The sequence below is a fragment of the Salmo salar genome, chromosome ssa14 (assembly GCF_905237065.1).
Source record: "Salmo salar chromosome ssa14, Ssal_v3.1, whole genome shotgun sequence".
Taxonomy (NCBI): Eukaryota; Metazoa; Chordata; class Actinopteri; order Salmoniformes; family Salmonidae; genus Salmo; species Salmo salar.
In genome coordinates, this window is record NC_059455.1 from 19891908 (window position 1) to 19913607 (window position 21700).

The window sequence follows — 21700 nt, forward strand, 5'->3', positions numbered from 1 at the left end:
AATTCTTCAGTCGTAAACGATTGTCGGAGGTCTTGGCTCGTTCAGTGTGACAGGGTCTAGGTCTGCCGATGAAATGCCACTACGAGCGGTTGTAGGCTCAAGTTCTGGCAGTGTCAGAAATGTTGAGCCTTCATCTTGTCGTCTGGCTGGTGTTACGAGCCGATCCCAGTGACTGACCAATAGGAACACAGCCGGCACAGAGTATGCACACGATAACATGATTATTGTGAATAGGCAGATTACTGTAATAGTTATATTTAAACGTTTACATGCTTCTGCAAGAAGAATGATTTCCCTAATAATCTTGTTTACATGACACATCTGAAATCAGGCAAGCTGATGGGATTTTGATAAATGCAGAAAATCACCGCTCAAAATGTGAACGTTCTACCACAGCGTTCATGTTATTTTTGGGAAGCAGAGTTTGGACATATTAAGTTTATGTAAACTATTTCTAAGATGCATTGTTTTTTTGAACATAAACGTAGGAGTGTTGCGCTGCTGGTGCTGGCACCTGCGCAGGTCAAATACACAGCTGACGTAGCCTCGCAAGCCAATCGCAGAATGTTACGACAGAACTGAATCAAATCGTACAATCCGTTCAGGCTGATGACAAGATTTGAATTTGCTAACACCGCACAGTGTGACATGTAATAATCATAGATGGAATTCAAAGTACAGTGCGGGAAGGCTTTCAGTCTTAACATTTTAACGGTGGTTCTGATTTGAGTCTTGACTTGCATATCATCACGGCTCTGAGTAATGTGTGTCTCCTGTTGCAGAGTGTGATGAACATGATGCATGTTATCAGTATACCTTACTCACTGATGAAGGTCAACCCACTTTCCTGGATCCAGAAAGTGTGCCAATACAAAGGTCTGGATTCACCACCTCTCTATTCACTTGACTTCTGTTAATAACTGCATGTCTATTTGACATCGGATGCTGTATACCTTTTAGTCGATTATGTATGCTTCATTTATTTGTACAATACGTATGATTTGATATACAGTTCAAATTGTGTTGTGACTGTTGGCATTTTGACTTCACAGATTTCAATATTTTGTCTGTGATCCCCATGTGAACTGTCCCTAATCCTTGCTATGGTCTGATTCCCTCCCCCAGCGAAGGTGGCGTGTGTGAAGTCCCGAGACATGCACTGGGCCTTGGTGGCACACAGGGACCAGAGGGACATCAACCTGAGCTCCCTACGCATGCTGGTGGTGGCTGATGGCGCCAACCCCTGTAAGACCACACTACCGTAGTACTGTATCACTTCTCTCTATCAATTCAAATGGCTTTATAGGCATGGGAAACATATGTTTACCTAATAGATATGGGAGTTGATCAAGATTGGATTTGTATTCAAATTCTTTGTGGGTGTGTGTAATCTGAGGAAAATGTGTCTGTAATATGGTCATACGTTTGGCAGGAGGTTAGGAAGTGCAGCTCGGTTTTCACCTGATTTTGTGGGTAGTGGGCACACAGCCTGTCCTCTTGAGAGCCAGGTCTGCCTATGGCGGCCTCTCTCGATAGCAAGGACAGTCTACATAGTCATAGCTTTTCTTGATTTTGGGTCGCGGTGGTCCGGTATTCTGCTACTGTGTATTCTCTGTTTAGGACCAAATAACTTTCCAGTTTGCTCAGTTTTGTTGATTCTTTCCAATGTGTCAAGTAATTATCTTTTTGTTTTCTCATCATTTGGTTGGGTCTAATTGTGTTGCTGTCCGGGGGCTCTGTGGGGTGTGTTTGTGAACGGAATCCCAGTACCAGGCAACTGGACCTTTTTTGGAATAATTGGTCTTACTGAGATGAACTGTCTGGGCCCAAGTCTGACAATCTCTGCAAAATATCTAGGTGCTGCTCTATGCCCTCCTTGGTTGGAGACAGAAGCACCAGATCCTATGGAAACAGTAAACATTTGACTTCAAAGTCAATTAGGTTGAGGCCGGGTGCTTCAGGCTTTTCTAGAGTCCTCGACAATTCGTTGATATAAATGTTGAAGAGGGTGGGGCTCAAGCTGCATCACTGTCTCACCCCCCGGCCCTGAGGAAAGAAATGTTTTTTTTGCCGATTTTATAATGTATGTTTTCCACCAACACTGCTTTCCATCAATTTGTATAGCAGACCCTCGTGCCAAATTGAGTCAAGCTTTTTTTAAATCAACAAAGCATGAGAAGACTTTGCTTTTGTTTTGTTTGTTTGTCAATAAGTGTTCAGGGTGAATACATGGTCTGTCGAACGGTCATTTGGTAAAAAGCCAATTTGACATTTGCTCAGGACAGGAAGAAATGTAGAAGTCTGCTGTTAATGATAATGCAGAGGTTGCTGTTGACGCATGTCACATTTGTCTCCACTTTTGTGGATTAGGGTGATAAGTCCTTGGTTCTAAGTATTGGGGAAGATGCCAGAGCTGAAGATGATGATAGAGTTTATATCCAATTGGAATTTGTGGTGTGTGTATATTTTGTTTAATTTAGGATACCATCAACATAACATGCTTTTTTTGGGTTGAAGGGTTTGTATTTTGTCCTGTAGTTCATTCAATATAATTGGAGAATCCAGTGGGTTCTGGTATTCTTTAATAGCTGACTCTGAGATTTGTAATGAATCATCTGTTTTTTTCTGTTCTTTGTTATAGGACCAAACCGATCAGAGAAGTGGGTTATCCATACATCTCCATTTTGGATAGATGGCTCTTCATGTTTGTTTAGTGTGTTCCTATTTTCCCAGAAGTGGTTAGATTCTATGGATTTTTCAGTTATGTTGAGCCGATTTCTGATGTGCTGTTCTTTCTTTTTATGCAGTGTATTTCTATTTTGTTTTAGTATTTCCCAGGTTTTCTGGGTCTCTGTGTTTTTGGTTGGATTGCTTCCTCAATTTCTTTCTTAGCTTTTCTTTGTCGTTGTTGTAAAAAAAGAAATAAGGTTTTCATTCCACTGTTCCAACCAGCAAAATAAATGTCTGAACCGGTTCAAAACCCCCAAAAAGTACGTTTATATCGTTCCTTTCTGATCTTTTTTTTTTACCTTTTACTCAACAGTTTTTTACATTTTAGCTCATTAACAAACTTCACCGATCAGTGCGGATAGAGCAGGCAAGCTAGTTGTTTACAAGCGTGATGGACAGACAAGTGTAGCCTATGGCGCAAGATGCATGCCTTATGACATGCATTATCTAAATTAGGTCCACAGAATTATACATAGAAGGAGCGGCTTCTATAGAGGAACTTTGAATGTCCTTTGAGCTGTTGTAACTTTTCAAGGGATATGTTCTGTGTTGGACTGTGACGTTATGCCTTTCATAGACTCCTGGTATGTCTGCACCCTAACACAAGGCAATTGTGTTCCGTAACTGTTGCTTGTATAAAATAACTATTGTGTAAACAATATGATTGTATTATCACCTCCCACTATATAATGGACATGTAACTATTCACTCTTGGAGTTCTTCCCTGTGAAATCAGAGGTAGATCTCCCTCGCAGCTGCTTGTATTACATATGTTTCTATCATACAATTAAAAAGTCTCTGCCTTAATCTTTGGATAAAATTTTCCACAACATTCTCAATCAAGCTTGTAACGTCAGTACTGTAGCCTATTCTTCTGAGGGGGGAAGGGCAGGTAGCCTAAACACACACACGCACAGTCAAAGATTTTCTGCTTGCAGGCAAACACTGGAATAAGTTTGAGTGACAGAGTGAGAACTTTGCATAGGCGTTTTGTTGTGGGACTAGAAAAAAATGCCTGGAACATAAAATAACATTATTAACCGGTTCCCATGCTTCTAAAAGAACGGTTCTGTTCCGGAAAGGTATGGATCACTTTCGTTCTAGGAACCGTTTCTGTTCCTTGAAAATGTTTGCACCTTCACTATTGCAGTGAAATGTGTTGTTGGCTAATTGTTTTCTGGTAACTTTCCACTCTACTTTCCATCTGTACTATTTCTTAATAGTATGCAGTTTGTCTGGCTTTGATGTCTCATGATTGAGTATGGATTTGTTCAAGTAGGCCAGGGTGGTACCCTTCCCCAGATCTGTGCCTCGATACAATCCTGTCTCGGAGCTCTACGGACAATTCCTATGACCTCATGGCTTGATTTTTGCTCTGACATGCATTGTCAACTGTGGGACCTTTATATAGACAGGTGTGTGCCTTTCCAAATCATGTCCGATTAATTGAATTTACCACAGGCGGACTCCAAACAAGTTGTAGGAACAGCTCAAGGATGATCAAAGGAAACAAGATGCATCTGAGCTCAATTTCGAGTCTCATAGCGAAGGGTCTGAATACTTATGTAAATAAGGGTTTTCAGTTTTTTTATTTCTAAAAACCTGTTTTCGCTTTGTCATTATGGGGTATTGTGTGTAGATAGAATTTTTTTTATTTAATCAATTTTAGAATAAGGCTGTAACAAAATGTAGAAAAAGTCAAGGGGTCTGAATATTTTCCGAATGCACTGTAAGGTTATTATACTGCCAATGTTTGTCTATGGAGATTGCATGGCTGGGTGCTTGATTTTATACACCTGTCAGCAACGAGTCTGGCTAAAATAGACGAATCCAGTAATTTGGAGGGGTGTCTACATACTTCTGTATATATTATATAGTGAGTTTCTCTCACAACCTCATTTTCAAATCACAAGACCACACATGGGGTCGCGACCCCTAGTGAAGTACGCTATGATTTTTCTGTGATCTGAGGGGTGTCATTGGGCTGACTGAATGCTCTGAGAGACTGGGTTGAGGTCGGTGATAGTCGTCTACAGTACTGCTGCCAAGAGATGAGCTGTAGGTGTACCTACCGTAGGAGTCCCCTCGAAGCCTAACATTTGATGTACAGACCCAGACTAGTACATGTTCATGGGTCTGGAAATGATTGATCTCCCCCTCTAGGATGGAGAAGCTGTCTAAATTAAAGTATGGGGATTTTAGTGGGGGGATATAGGTAGCACACAGAATGGAAATGTTCTATGTTGAGATTATTTCCTTATTTATTTCCAAATGTGCCTGTTTTTATTAATTTAATAGTGGGTTAGGTCTGCTTTATACCAAATTAGCATACTCCCTGGGTCTCTTCCCTGTTTCACACCTGGTAGTTTGGTGGATGGGACTACCAGCTCTCTGTAACCTAAGGGTCAACCAGTGGGTCCATCTCCTCTATACCATGTTTCTTGTAGGATGACAATGTCTATTTCTTTGGTGAAATGTCCTCACTCACTCACACCACAGAAACATCACTGCTCAGAGTTTTCTATTCACACCAGGCCATGAACTTTGAGAACACCATTGTGTTGTGCATGAGTCATGGCACCTGTTGACAGCAGGTCAGAGTAGAAGCCTAGAGCTAACTTGTACTAGACTCTACCCAGGAGAGTCTTCTATCAGGATCTGTTCCATACAGATCCTATAATTCACTAGTGGACATTGGCATCCTAGCAACATGACAAAAAATCTGCCATCTTGGTCAATGCAACTTTAATTCTAGATATGGTAAAATATTGTAGAAAACTATAGGATCTCTATACTTTGTACTGTAACCTATTCTGTGGCAGCCTATGTTTATGATGCGGGCCTCATAGAATGTCTCTCTGCCATCTAGGCTAAGCCATCTTATAACTTTTAGGGAAATGCATTTAATGGCCTAGTGAAGTATACCGTAGCCAAGATCTAACTGACCAAGCAGCGGTCATGGAACAACTACAGTAAGCTACCACTGGTGCTGTAAAAACGTATACTACCACAGCTACGTTACTATAGCTAGTGGGACCTATGGAGACGATAACGATTGAGTAATGTTGTTCATTTCCAATGCTAGCCTTATAAATGTGACTCTAGAGAATATAATTGAAAGGAACAAATGAGTAAGAATGGTTAAGAGGCAGTGAGTTCTGGTAACGGAGGGCAGTACAATCCGGTTACATCATTTGATGACGAACAGTATGCTTGCTGAGCTCAGCCTGACAGGGTTATGGTGTGGGGCAGACAAGCAGTGTAAGCTGGGAGAAAATCAACTGTGCCACAGTAATTAACCTGCTGTAACGGTTATCCACGTAATCAAAACATGCTGACATCTTAGATTGGTATAATGTATTGGTGTTTTCCTCCCCTCGCTTCCAACCTACTCAAAAACAGCACATGACAACTTTAATTGGAACGAGGTAGTCTTTCAACACGTTTGTATGTGGTATGATTAGGATGTCTGGTTTTGTTCTTCATTATTGACTGTTAACGTTAAGGTACACCTCTCTCTGTCCATCTTCCTCTCTCTTATCCCTCTTTGTCTTTCTCGCTCTCTCTCTCTTTCTCTCAATTATCTCTCTCAGGGTCCATCTCGTCGTGTGATGCATTCCTCAATGTCTTCCAGAGTAAGGGGCTGAAGCCTGAGGTTATCTGTCCCTGTGCTAGCTCTCCAGAGGCCCTCACTGTAGCCATCAGGAGGTACACACAAACAGTCATTACTATCAACTTTTATACAAAACTCTTAAGTTTACTGTCCTGCGGGTTATGGCGGTTATAGCTACCCCCCCATCTGTTATATATTGTAGCTCAACTTCAAATAGCCCCTGCTTACAGTAAGGAAAGGCAAGTTTAATTAAATCTCAAATTACAGGAAAAAAAAGTTCACTCCCTGCCCTTGATTATGACACTGTAAAAAGCTTACTGTGTGCGCCACATGCATCACTTATAAATGGCATCTTGACATTACGGATACTGTGGCAATTACGTCATTTCATTTCCAGGACACAGCTTCAAACTCGCAAATCTAATCAACGGCCAATAAAACCCAATTCCCATTTCTACCCTGTTGCCCACACACACAGCACCATTAATGAAAGCACCCCCATGATGGTGTTGTCCTGGTGTTTTTTATGGCTCTCCGTTTCCCCGTGGGCGTCGAGCTCCCGCTTCCACTAAGGGAGTAGCCCCGTCCCTAGCCGTCTAATTGGCAGATTTTTAAATGGGATGCAGGCTTTGATTTGGGGAGCTTGTTGATAGGGGCGCTACACAGTGGCTGACCCTGGTTCTGACCCCAACCTCTCCGTGTATACAGTATGTACTGTATGTGCATGTCTACCGGGGTGAATGGGATATGCAGAAGACCCGTTTTATTTTGTTGGTCATGAAGTAAATGGACAATAAAGTAATCTTCTTGTTAATAGGCCGACAGACGACAGTAACCAGCCCCCAGGAAGAGGAGTGCTCTCCATGCAGGGTTTGAGTCACGGGGTCATCCGGGTGGACTCTGAGGAGAAGCTGTCTGTTCTCACCTTGCAGGATGTCGGCACCGTCATGCCAGGAGGTAAACACCAGGGTTGCAATTCCGCTTACTTTCCCAAAATTCTCAGGTTCCCAGAAATTCTGGTTGGAAGATTCCCGGCATCATAATGGAATAAGAAGGAAGTCAGGTAACCTGCAACTGGTGTTTCTGGAAAACCTGGGAATTTTGGCAAGGTTACTGGAGATTGTGTAACTCTACTACAAATACAGCTTTATGTCTGTTTTATGCCTCTAGCAAGGATAGAAAGCATCATAGCAAATAGAATGTTCATAGATTCATTGAATTTACCAGACACACACATTACTTGATGTATGACTGAATTATCAAAAAAAGATTGTTTTGACATCCATAATTTTTAGATGAAGCAGAAGTTTTTCATTATCCAGATAACGTCATATGATAACGAGAGTTTCCATCAAATGGAATCTTGTTTTCCATGTAAAATCCTGGCATTACTCACGACGCCTCATAACTGACCAACACGAACACGCATAAAGAAGTTATATTGACCCTGAAATAAAAATATAAAAAAGCATTCCTCAACGAAGAGTTCAACCTACTTTTCTAAGGAGTGTGTTTTTGTGATTTGGCTCAGTGGGAGGGTTGGAGAGGGTAACTCAAATGGCACCCTATTCCCTACATAGTGCCCTACTTTTGACCAGAGCACTATGGGATTTATATAAGGTGTTTGGGATGCAGAAAGACCGAAAAAGAAGAGCGGGGGTTGTGTGGTGGGTTTCTAGAGTCCGGAGGGTCCTGACCTCCCCAGCATGTGGTGCCAAGATGAGTGCCTGGCTGCCTGATACAGAGTCCATAAAGAACCTTTACACCCACACAGAGGCCCTGCAGCCATGACCCAGGGCCGCGGGCTTCCCTACCACCTCCCTACCCCTTAACCTGTCCCTTTCCAGCACCAGATACGGGTGACCCTAACCTCATTTCCTCACCTGCTCTATGTTAGGGGTTTCCTGGAAGTGTGTTGATGTGGTCCTGAGGACGCAACACCTTTTTATTGAACACAAGGTATGTGTCCCAAATGGCATCCAGTTCCTTAAATAGTGCACTACTTTCCACCAGAGCCCTACGGGTACTGGTCAAAAGTAGTGCACTAAATAGGGAATGTGGTGCAATTTGGGACACAGCCCAGAGGAGTGCACCCTCAGCTATGTGCTGCAGAGTAATGCAGTGACTATATAATGAAGTGCACTTGGCTTGATGTGGATCATTGAGGTAGCTGGGCCTGGCTTCACTGCTCTAAACCCCTTTCTCTCCGCTCACTGCTGTTTACTAAAAAACTCTCTTTTTTTTTCCTTCCACTCCTCCTTTTTGATTTCTTGCAGCTCTCATGTGTGTAGTGAAACCAGATGGGGTTCCGCAGTTATGCAAAACAGATGAGATCGGGGAGCTGTGTGTGGGTTCTATCGCCACGGGGACGTCGTACTACGGTCTCTCAGGCATGACCAAGAACACCTTTGAGGTAAGGCCTAACAGCATGGGGTTATGGGCTGAGCTACCCCTGGGTCCTGGCTAGGGATGGTTAGGACGCCTGGGGATTGGCTCTAACAACTGCTGCTGTTCAATAGTTCTTAAAACCCATTCCACATTCCTCAAGTGCTAAATATAATCCATTAGTGGAGAGAGAGAGAGTCATTTAATGGAATTGCACCCTTATGTGATGCCTTCATTCATTCATTTGTTTTATTTATCCATTGGGCTAATTTAATTACTTTCTGTGTATTGCAGGTTGTTAGGAGAGTGATAAACGAATGTGTGTGTCTGTACTCTAGGTGTTCCCCATGAACAGTGTTGGGGCTCTCATCAGTGAGTACCCCTTCACCAGGACAGGCTTGCTGGGCTTCGTGGGTCCTGGGGGACTGTGCTTCATCGCTGGCAAGATGGACGGCCTCATGGTGGTGGGGGGAAGGAGGCACAACGCTGACGACATCGTGGCTACAGCCCTGGCTGTGGAGCCCATGAAGTTTGTCTACAGGGGGAGGTGGCTGTTCATCTATCAGTTGTGGACAGGGACAGGGGTTTTTCTTCACATGTGACCTTACCAGGAAAACCTCTGGGCCCTTTTTAAAGGCTCTATTTCTTGGTCAAGTCCTGTGGACTGGAAAAGCTCCTGACACTACTTAAATAAGAAATGATGGTGATCATAGCTGATTGACTGTGTCTGTGCTTATGCAGTGTTGGTAACATTATTGGTCTCCTGTTTCTCTATGCTACAGGATAGCTGTGTGCTAATGCTAACAGTGTGGTAACAGTATTGGTCTGCTGTTTCTCTATGCTACAGGATAGCTGTGTGCTAATGCTAACAGTGTGGTAACAGTATTGGTCTCCTGTTTCTCTATGCTACAGGATAGCTGTGTGATAATGCTAACAGTGTGGTAACAGTATTGGTCTCCTGTTTCTCTATGCTACAGGATAGCTGTGTGCTAATGCTAACAGTGTGGTAACAGTATTGGTCTCCTGTTTCTCTATGCTACAGGATAGCTGTGTGCTAATGCTAACAGTGTGGTAACAGTATTGGTCTCCTGTTTCTCTATGCTACAGGATAGCTGTGTGCTAATGTTAACAGTATTGGTTTCCTGTTTCTCTGTGCTCCAGGATAGCAGTGTGCTAACGGTGTTGGTCTCATTCTGTATGTAATTCTATGGTTGGTCTCCCATCTCTCTGTTCTCCAGGATAGCAGTGTTCTCCATCTCTGTGTTACATGATGAGAGGATTGTGGTGGTGGCAGAGCAGAGACCTGACTCTACAGAGGAGGACAGCTTTCAGTGGATGAGCAGAGTGCTGCAGGTGTATACACACACACACACACACACACACAACACACACACACACACACCAGTAGACTGAACCCTGTACTGTAATAACTCAGGTCTCTGGGCTCCTGTCCATAACTAAAGAGACTGTGGTTTCACTATTAAAGCTGTTTCCAGCTGTGTGATTGCAGTCAAAACAAATAAGTTAGGATTTGCTCCTTAGCCATCCATACCTCACATCTCAAACACTGACACCGTGTTCCTCCACATACAGGCAATATGACCTGTCTTTACGACTGTAAGCATATCTAGTTGTCATATACAGTATAATGGTGCACTACTTTTGACCAGAGTCCTTTTGAGGCACACATCACCCTAATCCCTGTACCCTTCCCTCCCCATACAGGCCATAGATGGGATCCACCAGGTGGGGGTGTATTGCCTGGCCCTGGTCCCCTCCAACACGCTTCCTAAAACCCCTCTGGGGGGCATCCACTTGTCAGAGAGCAAGCAGCTGTTCCTGGAGGGCTCCCTGCACCCCTGCAACGTCCTCATGTGTCCCCATACCTGTGTCACCAACCTGCCCAAGCCCCGGCAGAAACAACCGGGTCAGACACTATATTACACCATAGCACACCATCCTGAGTGGGTCTGCCTGGGGGATTGATAGTTCATTTGTTTCATAGAAATCCTTAGTTTACATGGTGATAGAGATATCCATTTACTTCATCTTCATATTTCTTGATTCTGTTGGATGAGGTGTAGAACTATTCAGGACTGTACAGGGTGTGTTTTGTAGCCTGGCCCGATGACTACTGTAACATGTCCCATCTGATCCAACACATCCCATAGTGTAACTGTCACCTCTCTCCATTAGTTCTAGTACTGTGTTGCCCCTAGATAGATGTTAATTTACAACACAGGTTTCTGTCTGAAAGGCACTCTGTCAGAGTAGAATCCATCCAGTCAATTGGCCCATCCATTCGGTTGCCTTCGTCTCTGAACACAAGGTCAATCTCAGCCCACCCGGTCTCTGTAAATCTCTGGGAATTCACTGCACATACAATGTGAGCTCGTATATATCACTGTAGATCACAGCCAGGGATATAGACTCCACATGTTTGTATCAGTGTGTCTCTCTGTATGTGTGTTGTCTCACCTTTATCCCTCTGTCCACAGAGATCGGGCCTGCCTCTGTGATGGTGGGGAACCTGGTGTCGGGGAAGAGGATTGCCCAGGCTAGCGGCAGGGACCTGGGCCAGATGGAAGACAATGATCAGGCAAGGAAGGTGTGTGTGCTGTGCTGCTCTCTGAGGGCTTGGTTTTCATCAACACCTTCATCTACATCAGCACACTCATTAAACCATGGACTGGGGGCCTCCAACTGAATATTAGGGTATGTCCCAAATGCCACCCTACTCCATACATAGTGCACTACTTTTGACCAGAGCCCAAGGGCCCTGGTCAAAAGTAGTGCGCTTGATAGAGAATAGGATGCCATTTGGGACGTAGTATGAATCAGTTGAATATTGGCACACTCTCCATGTTTAAGTTGACCATCTACTGTAATTTGATCCCCTCATATGTAAACACTATAATTGTACTGTAGTTCAGCCGTTGTTCATCTATAGTCTCCCCAAGTCATATGAATTATTTATCTGACATCTGTTGTATAGTATTCTACATCTCTATCATTCTATTCCTTCTTTCATGATATCTAAGTGTTTATATGGATGGATCAGACCATATACATTTCTGCTCGCATGCCTTGCACAACACAGGAACAAATACCACCGCCCCGTGGTCCAGTAGAATGTATTGTTAGTGATTTACTCTGATTTTGACTCGTGTCAAGGCTAAAAATGTCCTGGGATCGGTAGATTGGTGTTACAGAACTAATATGGAACAAAGCTTTTAAAAGGATTGTTGAGACGGGCCACATTAGGATATTTATTATGCACAGTAAGACATTGCTCAATGGTATTTTCCATTTCATAGACGATGTCTAAGAGGCTCTCTGTCTCTGAGATACCTAATAATAGGGTGTGTAACTGTACCGTGGACTGCGTCCCAAATGGAATTTTCCCTATGTAGTGTAGTGCATTGTATTCCCTGTTGGCCCTGGTTAAAAGTAGTGCACTAATATAGGGATTAGTGATCCATGGGGACCAGTGCGGTGTGTTTGCGATAGACTGAAGTAGATGAATGGGACTGTAGAGTGACTACCCAGCATAGCTCTAGGTACTGACACTAGGCCTCAGGTCCTCCTGTATCCATAGCTCTAGGTACTGACACCAGGTCCCCCTGTATCCATAGCTCTAGGTACTGACACCAGGCCTCAGGTCCCCCTGTATCCATAGCTCTAGGTACTGACACCAGGTCCTCCTGTATCCATAGCTCTAGGTACTGACACCAGGTCCCCCTGTATCCATAGCTCTAGGTACTGACACCAGGCCTCAGGTCCCCCTGTATCCATAGCTCTAGGTACTGACACCAGGTCCCCCTGTATCCATAGCTCTAGGTACTGACACCAGGTCCCCCTGTATCCATAGCTCTAGGTACTGACACCAGGTCCTCCTGTATCCATAGCTCTAGGTACTGACACCAGGTCCCCCTGTATCCATAGCTCTAGGTACTGACACCAGGCCTCAGGTCCCCCTGTATCCATAGCTCTAGGTACTGACACCAGGTCCCCCTGTATCCATAGCTCTAGGTACTGACACCAGGTCCCCCTGTATCCATAGCTCTAGGTACTGACACCAGGCCTCAGGTCCCCCTGTATCCATAGCTCTAGGTACTGACACCAGGTCCCCCTGTATCCATAGCTCTAGGTACTGACACCAGGTCCCCCTGTATCCATAGCTCTAGGTACTGACACCAGGTCCCCCTGTATCCATAGCTCTAGGTACTGACACCAGGTCCCCCTGTATCCATAGCTCTAGGTACTGACACCAGGCCTCAGGTCCCCCTGTATCCATAGCTCTAGGTACTGACACCAGGTCCCCCTGTATCCATAGCTCTAGGTACTGACACCAGGTCCCCCTGTATCCATAGCTCTAGGTACTGACACCAGGTCCCCCTGTATCCATAGCTCTAGGTACTGACACCAGGTCCTCCTGTATCCATAGCTCTAGGTACTGACACCAGGTCTCCCTGTATCCATAGCTCTAGGTACTGACACCAGGTCTCCCTGTATCCATAGCTCTAGGTACTGACACCAGGTCTCCCTGTATCCATAGCTCTAGGTACTGACACCAGGTCCCCCTGTATCCATAGCTCTAGGTACTGACACCAGGTCCTCCTGTATCCATAGCTCTAGGTACTGACACCAGGTCTCCCTGTATCCATAGCTCTAGGTACTGACACCAGGTCTCCCTGTATCCATAGCTCTAGGTACTGACACCAGGTCTCCCTGTATCCATAGCTCTAGGTACTGACACCAGGTCCTCCTGTATCCATAGCTCTAGGTACTGACACCAGGCCTCAGGTCCCCCTGTATCCATAGCTCTAGGTACTGACACCAGGTCCCCCTGTATCCATAGCTCTAGGTACTGACACTAGGCCTCAGGTCCTCCTGTATCCATAGCTCTAGGTACTGACACCAGGTCCCCCTGTATCCATAGCTCTAGGTACTGACACCAGGCCTCAGGTCCCCCTGTATCCATAGCTCTAGGTACTGACACCAGGTCCCCCTGTATCCATAGCTCTAGGTACTGACACCAAGCCTCAGGTCCCCCGGTATCCATAGCTCTAGGTACTGACACCAGGTCCCCCTGTATCCATAGCTCTAGGTACTGACACCAGGTGTCCCTGTATCCATAGCTCTAGGTACTGACACCAGGCCTCAGGTCCCCCTGTATCCATAGCTCTAGGTACTGACACCAGGCCTCAGGTCCCCCTGTATCCATAGCTCTAGGTACTGACACTAGGCCTCAGGTCCTCCTGTATCCATAGTTCTAGGTACTGACACCAGGTCTCCCTGTATCCATAGTTCTAAGTACTGACACTAGGCCTCAGGTCCTCCTGTATCCATAGCTCTAGGTACTGACACTAGGCCTCAGGTCCCCCTGTATCCATAGCTCTAGGTACTGACACCAGGTCCCCCTGTATCCATAGTTCTAAGTACTGACACCAGGCCTCAGGTCCCCCTGTATCCATAGCTCTAGGTACTGACACCAGGTCCCCCTGTATCCATAGCTCTAGGTACTGACACTAGGCCTCAGGTCCTCCTGTATCCATAGCTCTAGGTACTGACACTAGGCCTCAGGTCCTCCTGTATCCATAGCTCTAGGTACTGACACCAGGTCCCCCTGTATCCATAGCTCTAGGTACTGACACCAGGCCTCAGGTCCCCCTGTATCCATTGCTTCCTCTCTGTTTCCACTGAGTGTTGGAACTGTCCCTTCCTCAACATTTTCTTTCTATTAAGTAGGAAGCTTAAACCAGTCAAACACAGACTGTGATGTAATGTTGGCTTCCCTAAGCCCTTACTTCATATCTGGGTAGTGGATAGCAGCATACTGGTTGGTATACTGCGTGTTGGGGAAGGATTGTAGTCTTGGTTACTTTGGTTTGATTAGATTTGCCTTGAAATATCAAACAGTACATTTCCCTCGGGGCTTTAGGACTCTTACAGTGCACTACTTTTTGAACAGGGCCCATAGGGCTCTGGTCAAAGGTACTGCCCTACATAGGAAATAGGGTGCCATTTGGGACGAATCCCCTGTCAATACAGAGACGCATGTGATTTGACTGATTCTCGATTTGATGGCACTTTATTTTCCTTTTACAGTAGCAGAGGTTTGGAAAGTAATTATTAATAAAGGAATGTGAGGTGCCTGGCTGGTGGCACTGAGCAATGGTGAGCGTAGCCGTACCGTAGCGGAGACAGAATTGATTTCCCCTTTCTCTCATGCTGAAAAATCTCATCAATCACCCCGTTAGGCAGTCGCTTGGGCAGTACGACCTCTAATGTAAAGTGACAAGGCAGACGACAGCAACAACACAACACTCACATTTCTTCTGTTTTACTTTCCCTTTGGAAGACGGGACACATTGAGTGCATTTCAAATGGCACCCTATTCCCTATATAGTGCACTACTTTTGACCAGGGCTGATAAGACTGGTTAAAAGTAGTGAACTATTAAGGGGAACAGGGTGCCATTTGGAAGGCAGACATTGTTTGTGGTGTGGTTTGGAATCCTCTGACTCAGACTTCATGCTCTTTTCCATTTGATCTAATCCCCCTAGCAACCATCAGTCTGTATCCCTTCCTCTGCTCCTTTGTTCTGTTCAGCATGCCAACCAGACCATAATAATCACTGCTGCTCTGCTTCCCTCATTATCACCTTAATGCACCAATATGGTCTGTCTGTCTGCATGCTCATTCCTCTGAAAGTCAGGCCCTCTGTGTGAATGGCTTTCTCTTATTTCGTGGCTCCATTTCCTTAATATTCAATGTTGTGATTTTTTTTTAACCTGTGCTCGATAGTCTTGCCATGTCTAACCCAATCAATGAGTTTGCGTCAGGGAATGGTTGCTGCTTTAGCATGTTTAAAAAATGTATGGAACACCTTTTATTCTTCTTTCCAGCATAAATAATAGTTGTGTTCAACTTCATGTTGCTGAAATGTACACCACTGACCACCTAGTTGGTTACATAACAGTAAAGACTGATATCCACTTTGATAATGACAGCTGATACTTTTCAGATAAATCTCTTCTACACAAGCTCTGGAATCACACACTTAAACAGATAAAGCTCTTCTCTGTGCTGATTCTAATCCAGCCCTGGAGTCTGAGTCACAGACCGACGCTGACTGGCTGGGCTGATTAAAGACAATGGCTCTTTGTGCTGCTCCGTACTGACCAGGCAGGCTCAGGCTTAACTAGAGCACTCTGGGGGAGTCTCAGAGGAGGGGGTGGGCCTTCACCATTCAATACAGTCCTCTGCCATTCATATCTGCCTGTCTCTCTCCTGGCTGTCACAGACAATATTGGGGGTGCGTCCCAAATGGAACTCTATTCCCTATGTAGTGCACTACTTTTGACCATGGGCCATAGGGCTCTGATCAAAAGTAGTGCACTAAATAGGGAATATGGTGCCCTGGGCCTCTCTATCCCACTGATCTAGCCTAATATACAGTAGTGGGATGGTTTCCTGTGAACAGAAACAGAATAAATTGGTTTTACTGAATTATCCACTGGGCTTATGGCAAGTGCCTTAGGGATGTTTTCATCAGGAAACTGTGTTTATATTTTGCCAATGTTGTAGCGGCGTTGGCAGAGTCGACTAAGTTCCTGTCTTAATGTTTGTTTGAGTGCAGAGAGAGGGAGGGAGGGAGTCACTTAGTTTTAGGCAGCCCCTCACTTGGGGTTTGTCCCAAATGGCACCCTATTCCCTATGCAGTGTAATGCTTTTGAACAAACCCCCATGGGCCCTGGTCAAAAGCAGTGCACTACACAGGGAATGGGGGGCCATTTGGGGAACAGCCGTGGGTTCACAGGGAATAGTCTGTTCTGTGTGTCTGTTGGAAACAGGCCTTCCTATGGAATTAGACAGGAAATATCAAATGACTGTTTTAACAGGACAACATCTGTCCCTACTTAATGGCAAGAGCCCTAGTGTAAAACTAAGCACTTTCAGCAGCTGTAATTTTCACAGCATTTTTCTAAAACTAGACAGGCTAAAGTGACGGTTGGTGGTGGGTGGATTTTCCTGGGGTGTTCAGAGCAGTGAAATAGTTAATGGTGTAAATCCCAAATGGCACTCTATTCCCTAATTAGTGCATTACTTTTGACCAGAGGGCTCTGGTCATTGGGTGCCATTTTGGGACATATCTGGTTGTCAGAGCAGTGTAGAAGATCACAGAGAACATGATTTACTATCTGTAGCAGTTGGACCCGGTGGATTAAAACGGTGCATACTGAATCCCTAATTCATCACTATAAGAGCAGGCCTTAAGACAGGCAATATTACACTGCAGACTCCAAACTTTCGCTCCTATGACAGAACCAAACTGCAAAAAGCATGAATTACACTCCACTATTTACTCCTCCACTGCCCCCACGGATGAAACCTTGAAAAATTCATAAGCTGAGACATGCTTGGCCCCTTCTCTTATTTCTCACTCTTTCTATCTGCGCCACCGATATGGAGCTCATATCTCTGTCTCTTTGTCTCTCTCTGTCTCTCTCAGCAACTGAACCAGTGCCTTCAGCATTTTGAAATGTTATGAGAGCAGGTCATTGTGCTGAAAGAATGATATGTTTAAGAACTCAGCGTGTCACCTTCTAATATGAAGCTCTGACTTTGCCGATACGCTACATGACCAAAAGTATGTGGACACCTGCTCGTCGAACATCTCCTTCCAAAATCATGGGCATTAATATGGAGTCGGTCTCCCTCTTTGTTGTTATAACAGCCTCCACTCTTCTGGGAAGGCTTTCCACTAGATGTTGGATCATTGCTGCGGGAACTTGCTTCCATTTAGCCACGAGAGCATTAGTGAGGTCGGGCACTGTTGGGCGATTTAGTCCTGGCTCGCGGCCGGCGTTGCAATTCATCCCAAAGGTGTACGATGGGTTTGAGGTCAGGGCTCTGAGCAGGCCTGTCAAGTTCTTCCACACCGATCTTGACAAAACCATTTCTGTATGGACCTCGCTTTGTGCACGGGGGCATTGTCATGCTAAAAAGGGCCTTCCCCAAACTGTTGCCACGAAGTTGGAAGCACAGAATGGTGTAGAATGTCATTGTATATTGTAGCGTTAAGGTTTCCCTTCACTAGCCCGAACAATGAAAAACAGCCCCAGACTATTATTCCTCCTCCACCAAACGTTGCAGTTGGCTCTATGCATTGGGGCAGGTAGCGTTCTCCTGGCAACCGCCAAACCCAGATTCGTCCGTCGGACTGCCAGATGGTGAAGCGTGATTCATCACTCCAGAGAACATGTTTCGAGCTTTACATCACTCCAGCTGACACTTGGCATTGCTAGTGGTGATCTTAGGTTTGTGTGCGTCTGCTCTGCCATGGAAACCTATTTCATGAAGCTCCTGACGAACAGTTCTTGTGCTGACGTTGCTTCCAGAGGCAGTTTGGATCTTGGTAGTGAGTGTTGCAACCAAGGACAGGCATTTTTTACGCGCCAGCACTCGGCGGCCCCATTCTGTGAGGTTGTGTGGCTTACCACTTCGTGGCTGAGCTGTTGTTGCTCCAAGACATTTCCACTTCACAATAACAGCACTTACAGTTGACCGGGGCAGCTCTAGCAGGGCAGAAAATGTATGAACTGACTTGTTGGAAAGGTGGCATCCTATGACGGTGCCACGTTGAAAATCACAGCTCTTCAGTAAGGCCAATCTACTGCCAATGTTTGTTTGTCTATGGAGATTGCATGGTTGTGTGTTCGATGTTATACACCTGTCAGCAACGGGTGTGGCTGAAATAGCCGATTCCATTAATTTAAAGGGGTGTCAACATACTTTTGTGTATATACTGTGTAGCTACTTTATTGAGGAGAAATGTACTTACTGTGAAATGTGGTTGTCCTACCTAGCTATCTTAAGATGAATATCCTACCTAGCTATCTTAAGATGATATCTATTCCCTATATAGGGCACTTCTTTTGACCAGAACCCTATGCATTCCCTAGTCAAAAGTAGCTCACTCTACATAGAGAATAGGGTGCCTTTTGTGACAAACACTTCCTGTCTGATTTGAACACCAAGGCAGAATGGCTCCTCTCGGAGTGTGTGATCCAGCCAGAGGCTTATTTTATATTCCCTTCTTTTGTATATTTTAGTTCCTCTTCCTCTCTGAAGTGTTACAATGGAGGGCCCAGACCACTCCGGACCATGTGCTTTACACACTTCTCAACTGCAGGGTGAGTGAGACCTGGCTAAAGGCTGTATTGGCATTGTTCACATCTGACTCCTAACTCCTCTGACTCCTGTTTTGTACACATAGTAGCTGAAATAGTTGGCATTGTTCTCGCTTTGTATTGAGACCCATGAGGATTTTATTTGAAGTAGCCCGATCAAAGACCTATTGAAACTTTAAACTGTAAATCATAATTTTCTTGCTCTCCTTTTCTCTCCCTCTTTCTTTGTCTCTCTCTCATCTATCGCTCGTGTGTGTGTGTGTGTGTGCGTGTGTGTGTGCCTGTGTCTTCGTGTGTATGACCACAGGGGACGATAGCCAGCTCTCTGACATGTGTCCAATTGCATAAGAGAGCAGAGAAGATTGCTACCATGCTGGCGGAGCGAGGACACCTGCAGGACGGGGATCACGTTGCGCTCGTCTACCCCCCTGGTACGTCTGCTGCCTGGGACTCGGGCTGACAAACATATCACACGTCTCTCACTGGGTTTATCACCAGCAGTCATGTGTTGTCAGTTATCATTCATCAATCTAGAATCTCTCTGTGCTTCCAAGCCAGGGCCTGAGCCACATCTCTCTATGATAGAATAGCACTTCCAACAAGAGTGTACTGATCTTTAAGGGTACACACAGAGAAGGCCCTGGGTGTTCCAAGATTTGAAAGGTAGAATTCTAATTTGGAACTCCATTAGTATTTGGGAGCCAGAGAAATTCAAGCGTTCAAGTGAGCCATAGGTCCATAATGAAAAGGCTCAGTCAAGCAGGACAAAATCCTGACAAGGGAGATTGCCTGAGAGAGCCATTCAATTAACTGTCTCTAGGACAGCCTGCTCAATACGGCTCCTTGTCCTGAGGGTGCAGTGTCTTTCTGTCTGTCGGGAGGCTGGTTCCGATTTGGCACAGGGACTCATGGACTGACGGACCATAACTAATATCCTCTCTCTCCCCTCTCCCTCTCTGTGTCCTTCATGCAGGGATTGACCTGATCGCAGCGTTCTACGGGTGCCTGTATGCGGGCTGCGTGCCAATCACTGTGCGACCTCCGCACCCCCAGAACATAGCCACCACTCTGCCCACAGTGAAGATGATTGTGGAGGTAAGTGCCTCATTGACATCCTCTTTGTATCAAGTCATCGCATCACAACTGACCTTTCATTAGAGAAAATGTAGACCAAGATGATGCATAAGAGGTCATGTTAAAGGGAGCTGGATCCTCGAAGGCGACAGAGTAGGCCTCGTCAATCTGGAGCATTTTACAGTGCGTGCGCATGTGACTAAACGTGTGTGTTTCCAAACTTGTATTTGCGTGTCTCAATGTGTGCGTGTGCCCCCAGGTGAGCCGCTCGGCGTGTATGATGACTACAGCGGTGATCTGTAAATTGCTGAGGTCGAAGGAGGCCTCCGCAGCTGTGGACGTCAGGTCCTGGCCTCCTGTCCTGGACACAGGTAAGAGACTCCATTACCCACGCTGCACCAGTCACCTCAGTCAGACATTACCCACTTTAGCCTGAGGGTCTGGACTTCTTTACAACAGACACCAATACTACAGAGATGCAAAATAAGTTGGAGGAAAAACAAAAATAACTTATATTTAGGAACTTGAGGAACTTATTCAAGAACGATCTAACGTAATCTATTACAAAAATAAAGCAAACTGGATGGAATATGGAGAGAAATGCACAAAATTCTTCCTAAATCTCCAATACAGTAATGCTAACAAAAAGAATTTGCAGAAACTCATTACTGAAGACGGAGTCATCTATGATTCTCCGAATGATATTTTAAGAGGAAGCTAATTATTTCAGGCAGATGTTCTTTTCCTTCTCATCCGCTCCCACTGAATGAAGATTATGGTAAGGAATTCTTTCCAAATAATATAAAAAATGGAAAATTAACAAATGTACCGAAAGATCAGTGTGAAGGCCAAATGACAGAGGAAGAACTTTTTGAGGCTATTAAATCCTTTGTCTGGAAAAACCCCAGGGCTTGATGGCATACCGGTAGAGGTATATCAAGTATTTTTTTATATACTAAAAGCTCCATTGTTAGATTGTTTTAACTACTCCTATAGAAATGGTAGTCTGTCAGGTACTCAGTAGGAAGGTCTGATTTCTCTATTATTAAAACAAGACCCAGATGGCAAATATAAAGACCCAGTCTATCTAAAAAAACTGGAGGCCCCTTACACTTCAATGTTGTGATGCAAAATGCATAGCACTCAGAATTAAAAAGGTTTTACCATGTATTGTTCATCCTGATCAGACAGGTTTTTTACATGGACGATACAAGCCAGGAATGGTATTTATAGAGGATTTTGAAAAGGCATTTGATAAAGACTGGATTTTATTTATAAATGCCTGGATTTTTTCAATTTTGGTAATTCTCTTATAAAATGGGTAAAAAATTATGTATAGCAACCCCAGGTGTAAAACAGTAAATAACGGCTACTTCTCAGAGTTTTGAATTGTCAAGAGGAGTTAAACAAGGGTGTCCGCTGTCACCATATCTATTCGTTATGGCCATCGAAATGCTAGCTATTAAAATCAGATCCAATAACAACATAAGAGGATTAGAAATCCAAGGCTTAAAAACAAAGGTGTCAATGTATGCCGATGACTCAAGTTTTATATTAAGTCCGCAAGCTAGCTCCCTGCAATGTCTCATTAAAGATCTAGATAACTTTTCTGTACTCTCGGGACTAAAACCTAAATTATAATAAATGTACAATATTATGTATTGGATCCTTAAAAAAAATACAACTTTTACATTACCTT

The 21700-nt window shown here is 44.6% G+C and overlaps 1 protein-coding gene across 23 annotated transcripts in view; it reads left to right on the forward strand.

Moving 5' to 3' along the window:
- Positions 1-21700, forward strand: part of LOC106568825 (disco-interacting protein 2 homolog C) — a 254879-nt gene that overhangs the window by 214021 nt on the left and 19158 nt on the right. For 22 of the 23 annotated variants that reach the window (XM_045694041.1, XM_045694045.1, XM_045694043.1 and 19 more), the window contains 13 exons: positions 783-876; positions 1126-1245; positions 6324-6438; positions 7161-7300; positions 8620-8756; positions 9067-9275; positions 9967-10081; positions 10454-10655; positions 11227-11336; positions 18850-18930; positions 19235-19358; positions 19901-20022; positions 20261-20372. In XM_045694041.1, coding sequence (XP_045549997.1) covers positions 783-876; positions 1126-1245; positions 6324-6438; positions 7161-7300; positions 8620-8756; positions 9067-9275; positions 9967-10081; positions 10454-10655; positions 11227-11336; positions 18850-18930; positions 19235-19358; positions 19901-20022; positions 20261-20372 — 1681 coding nt within the window. The remainder of the gene's footprint in view (positions 1-782; positions 877-1125; positions 1246-6323; positions 6439-7160; positions 7301-8619; positions 8757-9066; positions 9276-9966; positions 10082-10453; positions 10656-11226; positions 11337-18849; positions 18931-19234; positions 19359-19900; positions 20023-20260; positions 20373-21700) is intronic. The other variant, XM_045694044.1, reaches the window with a different exon arrangement.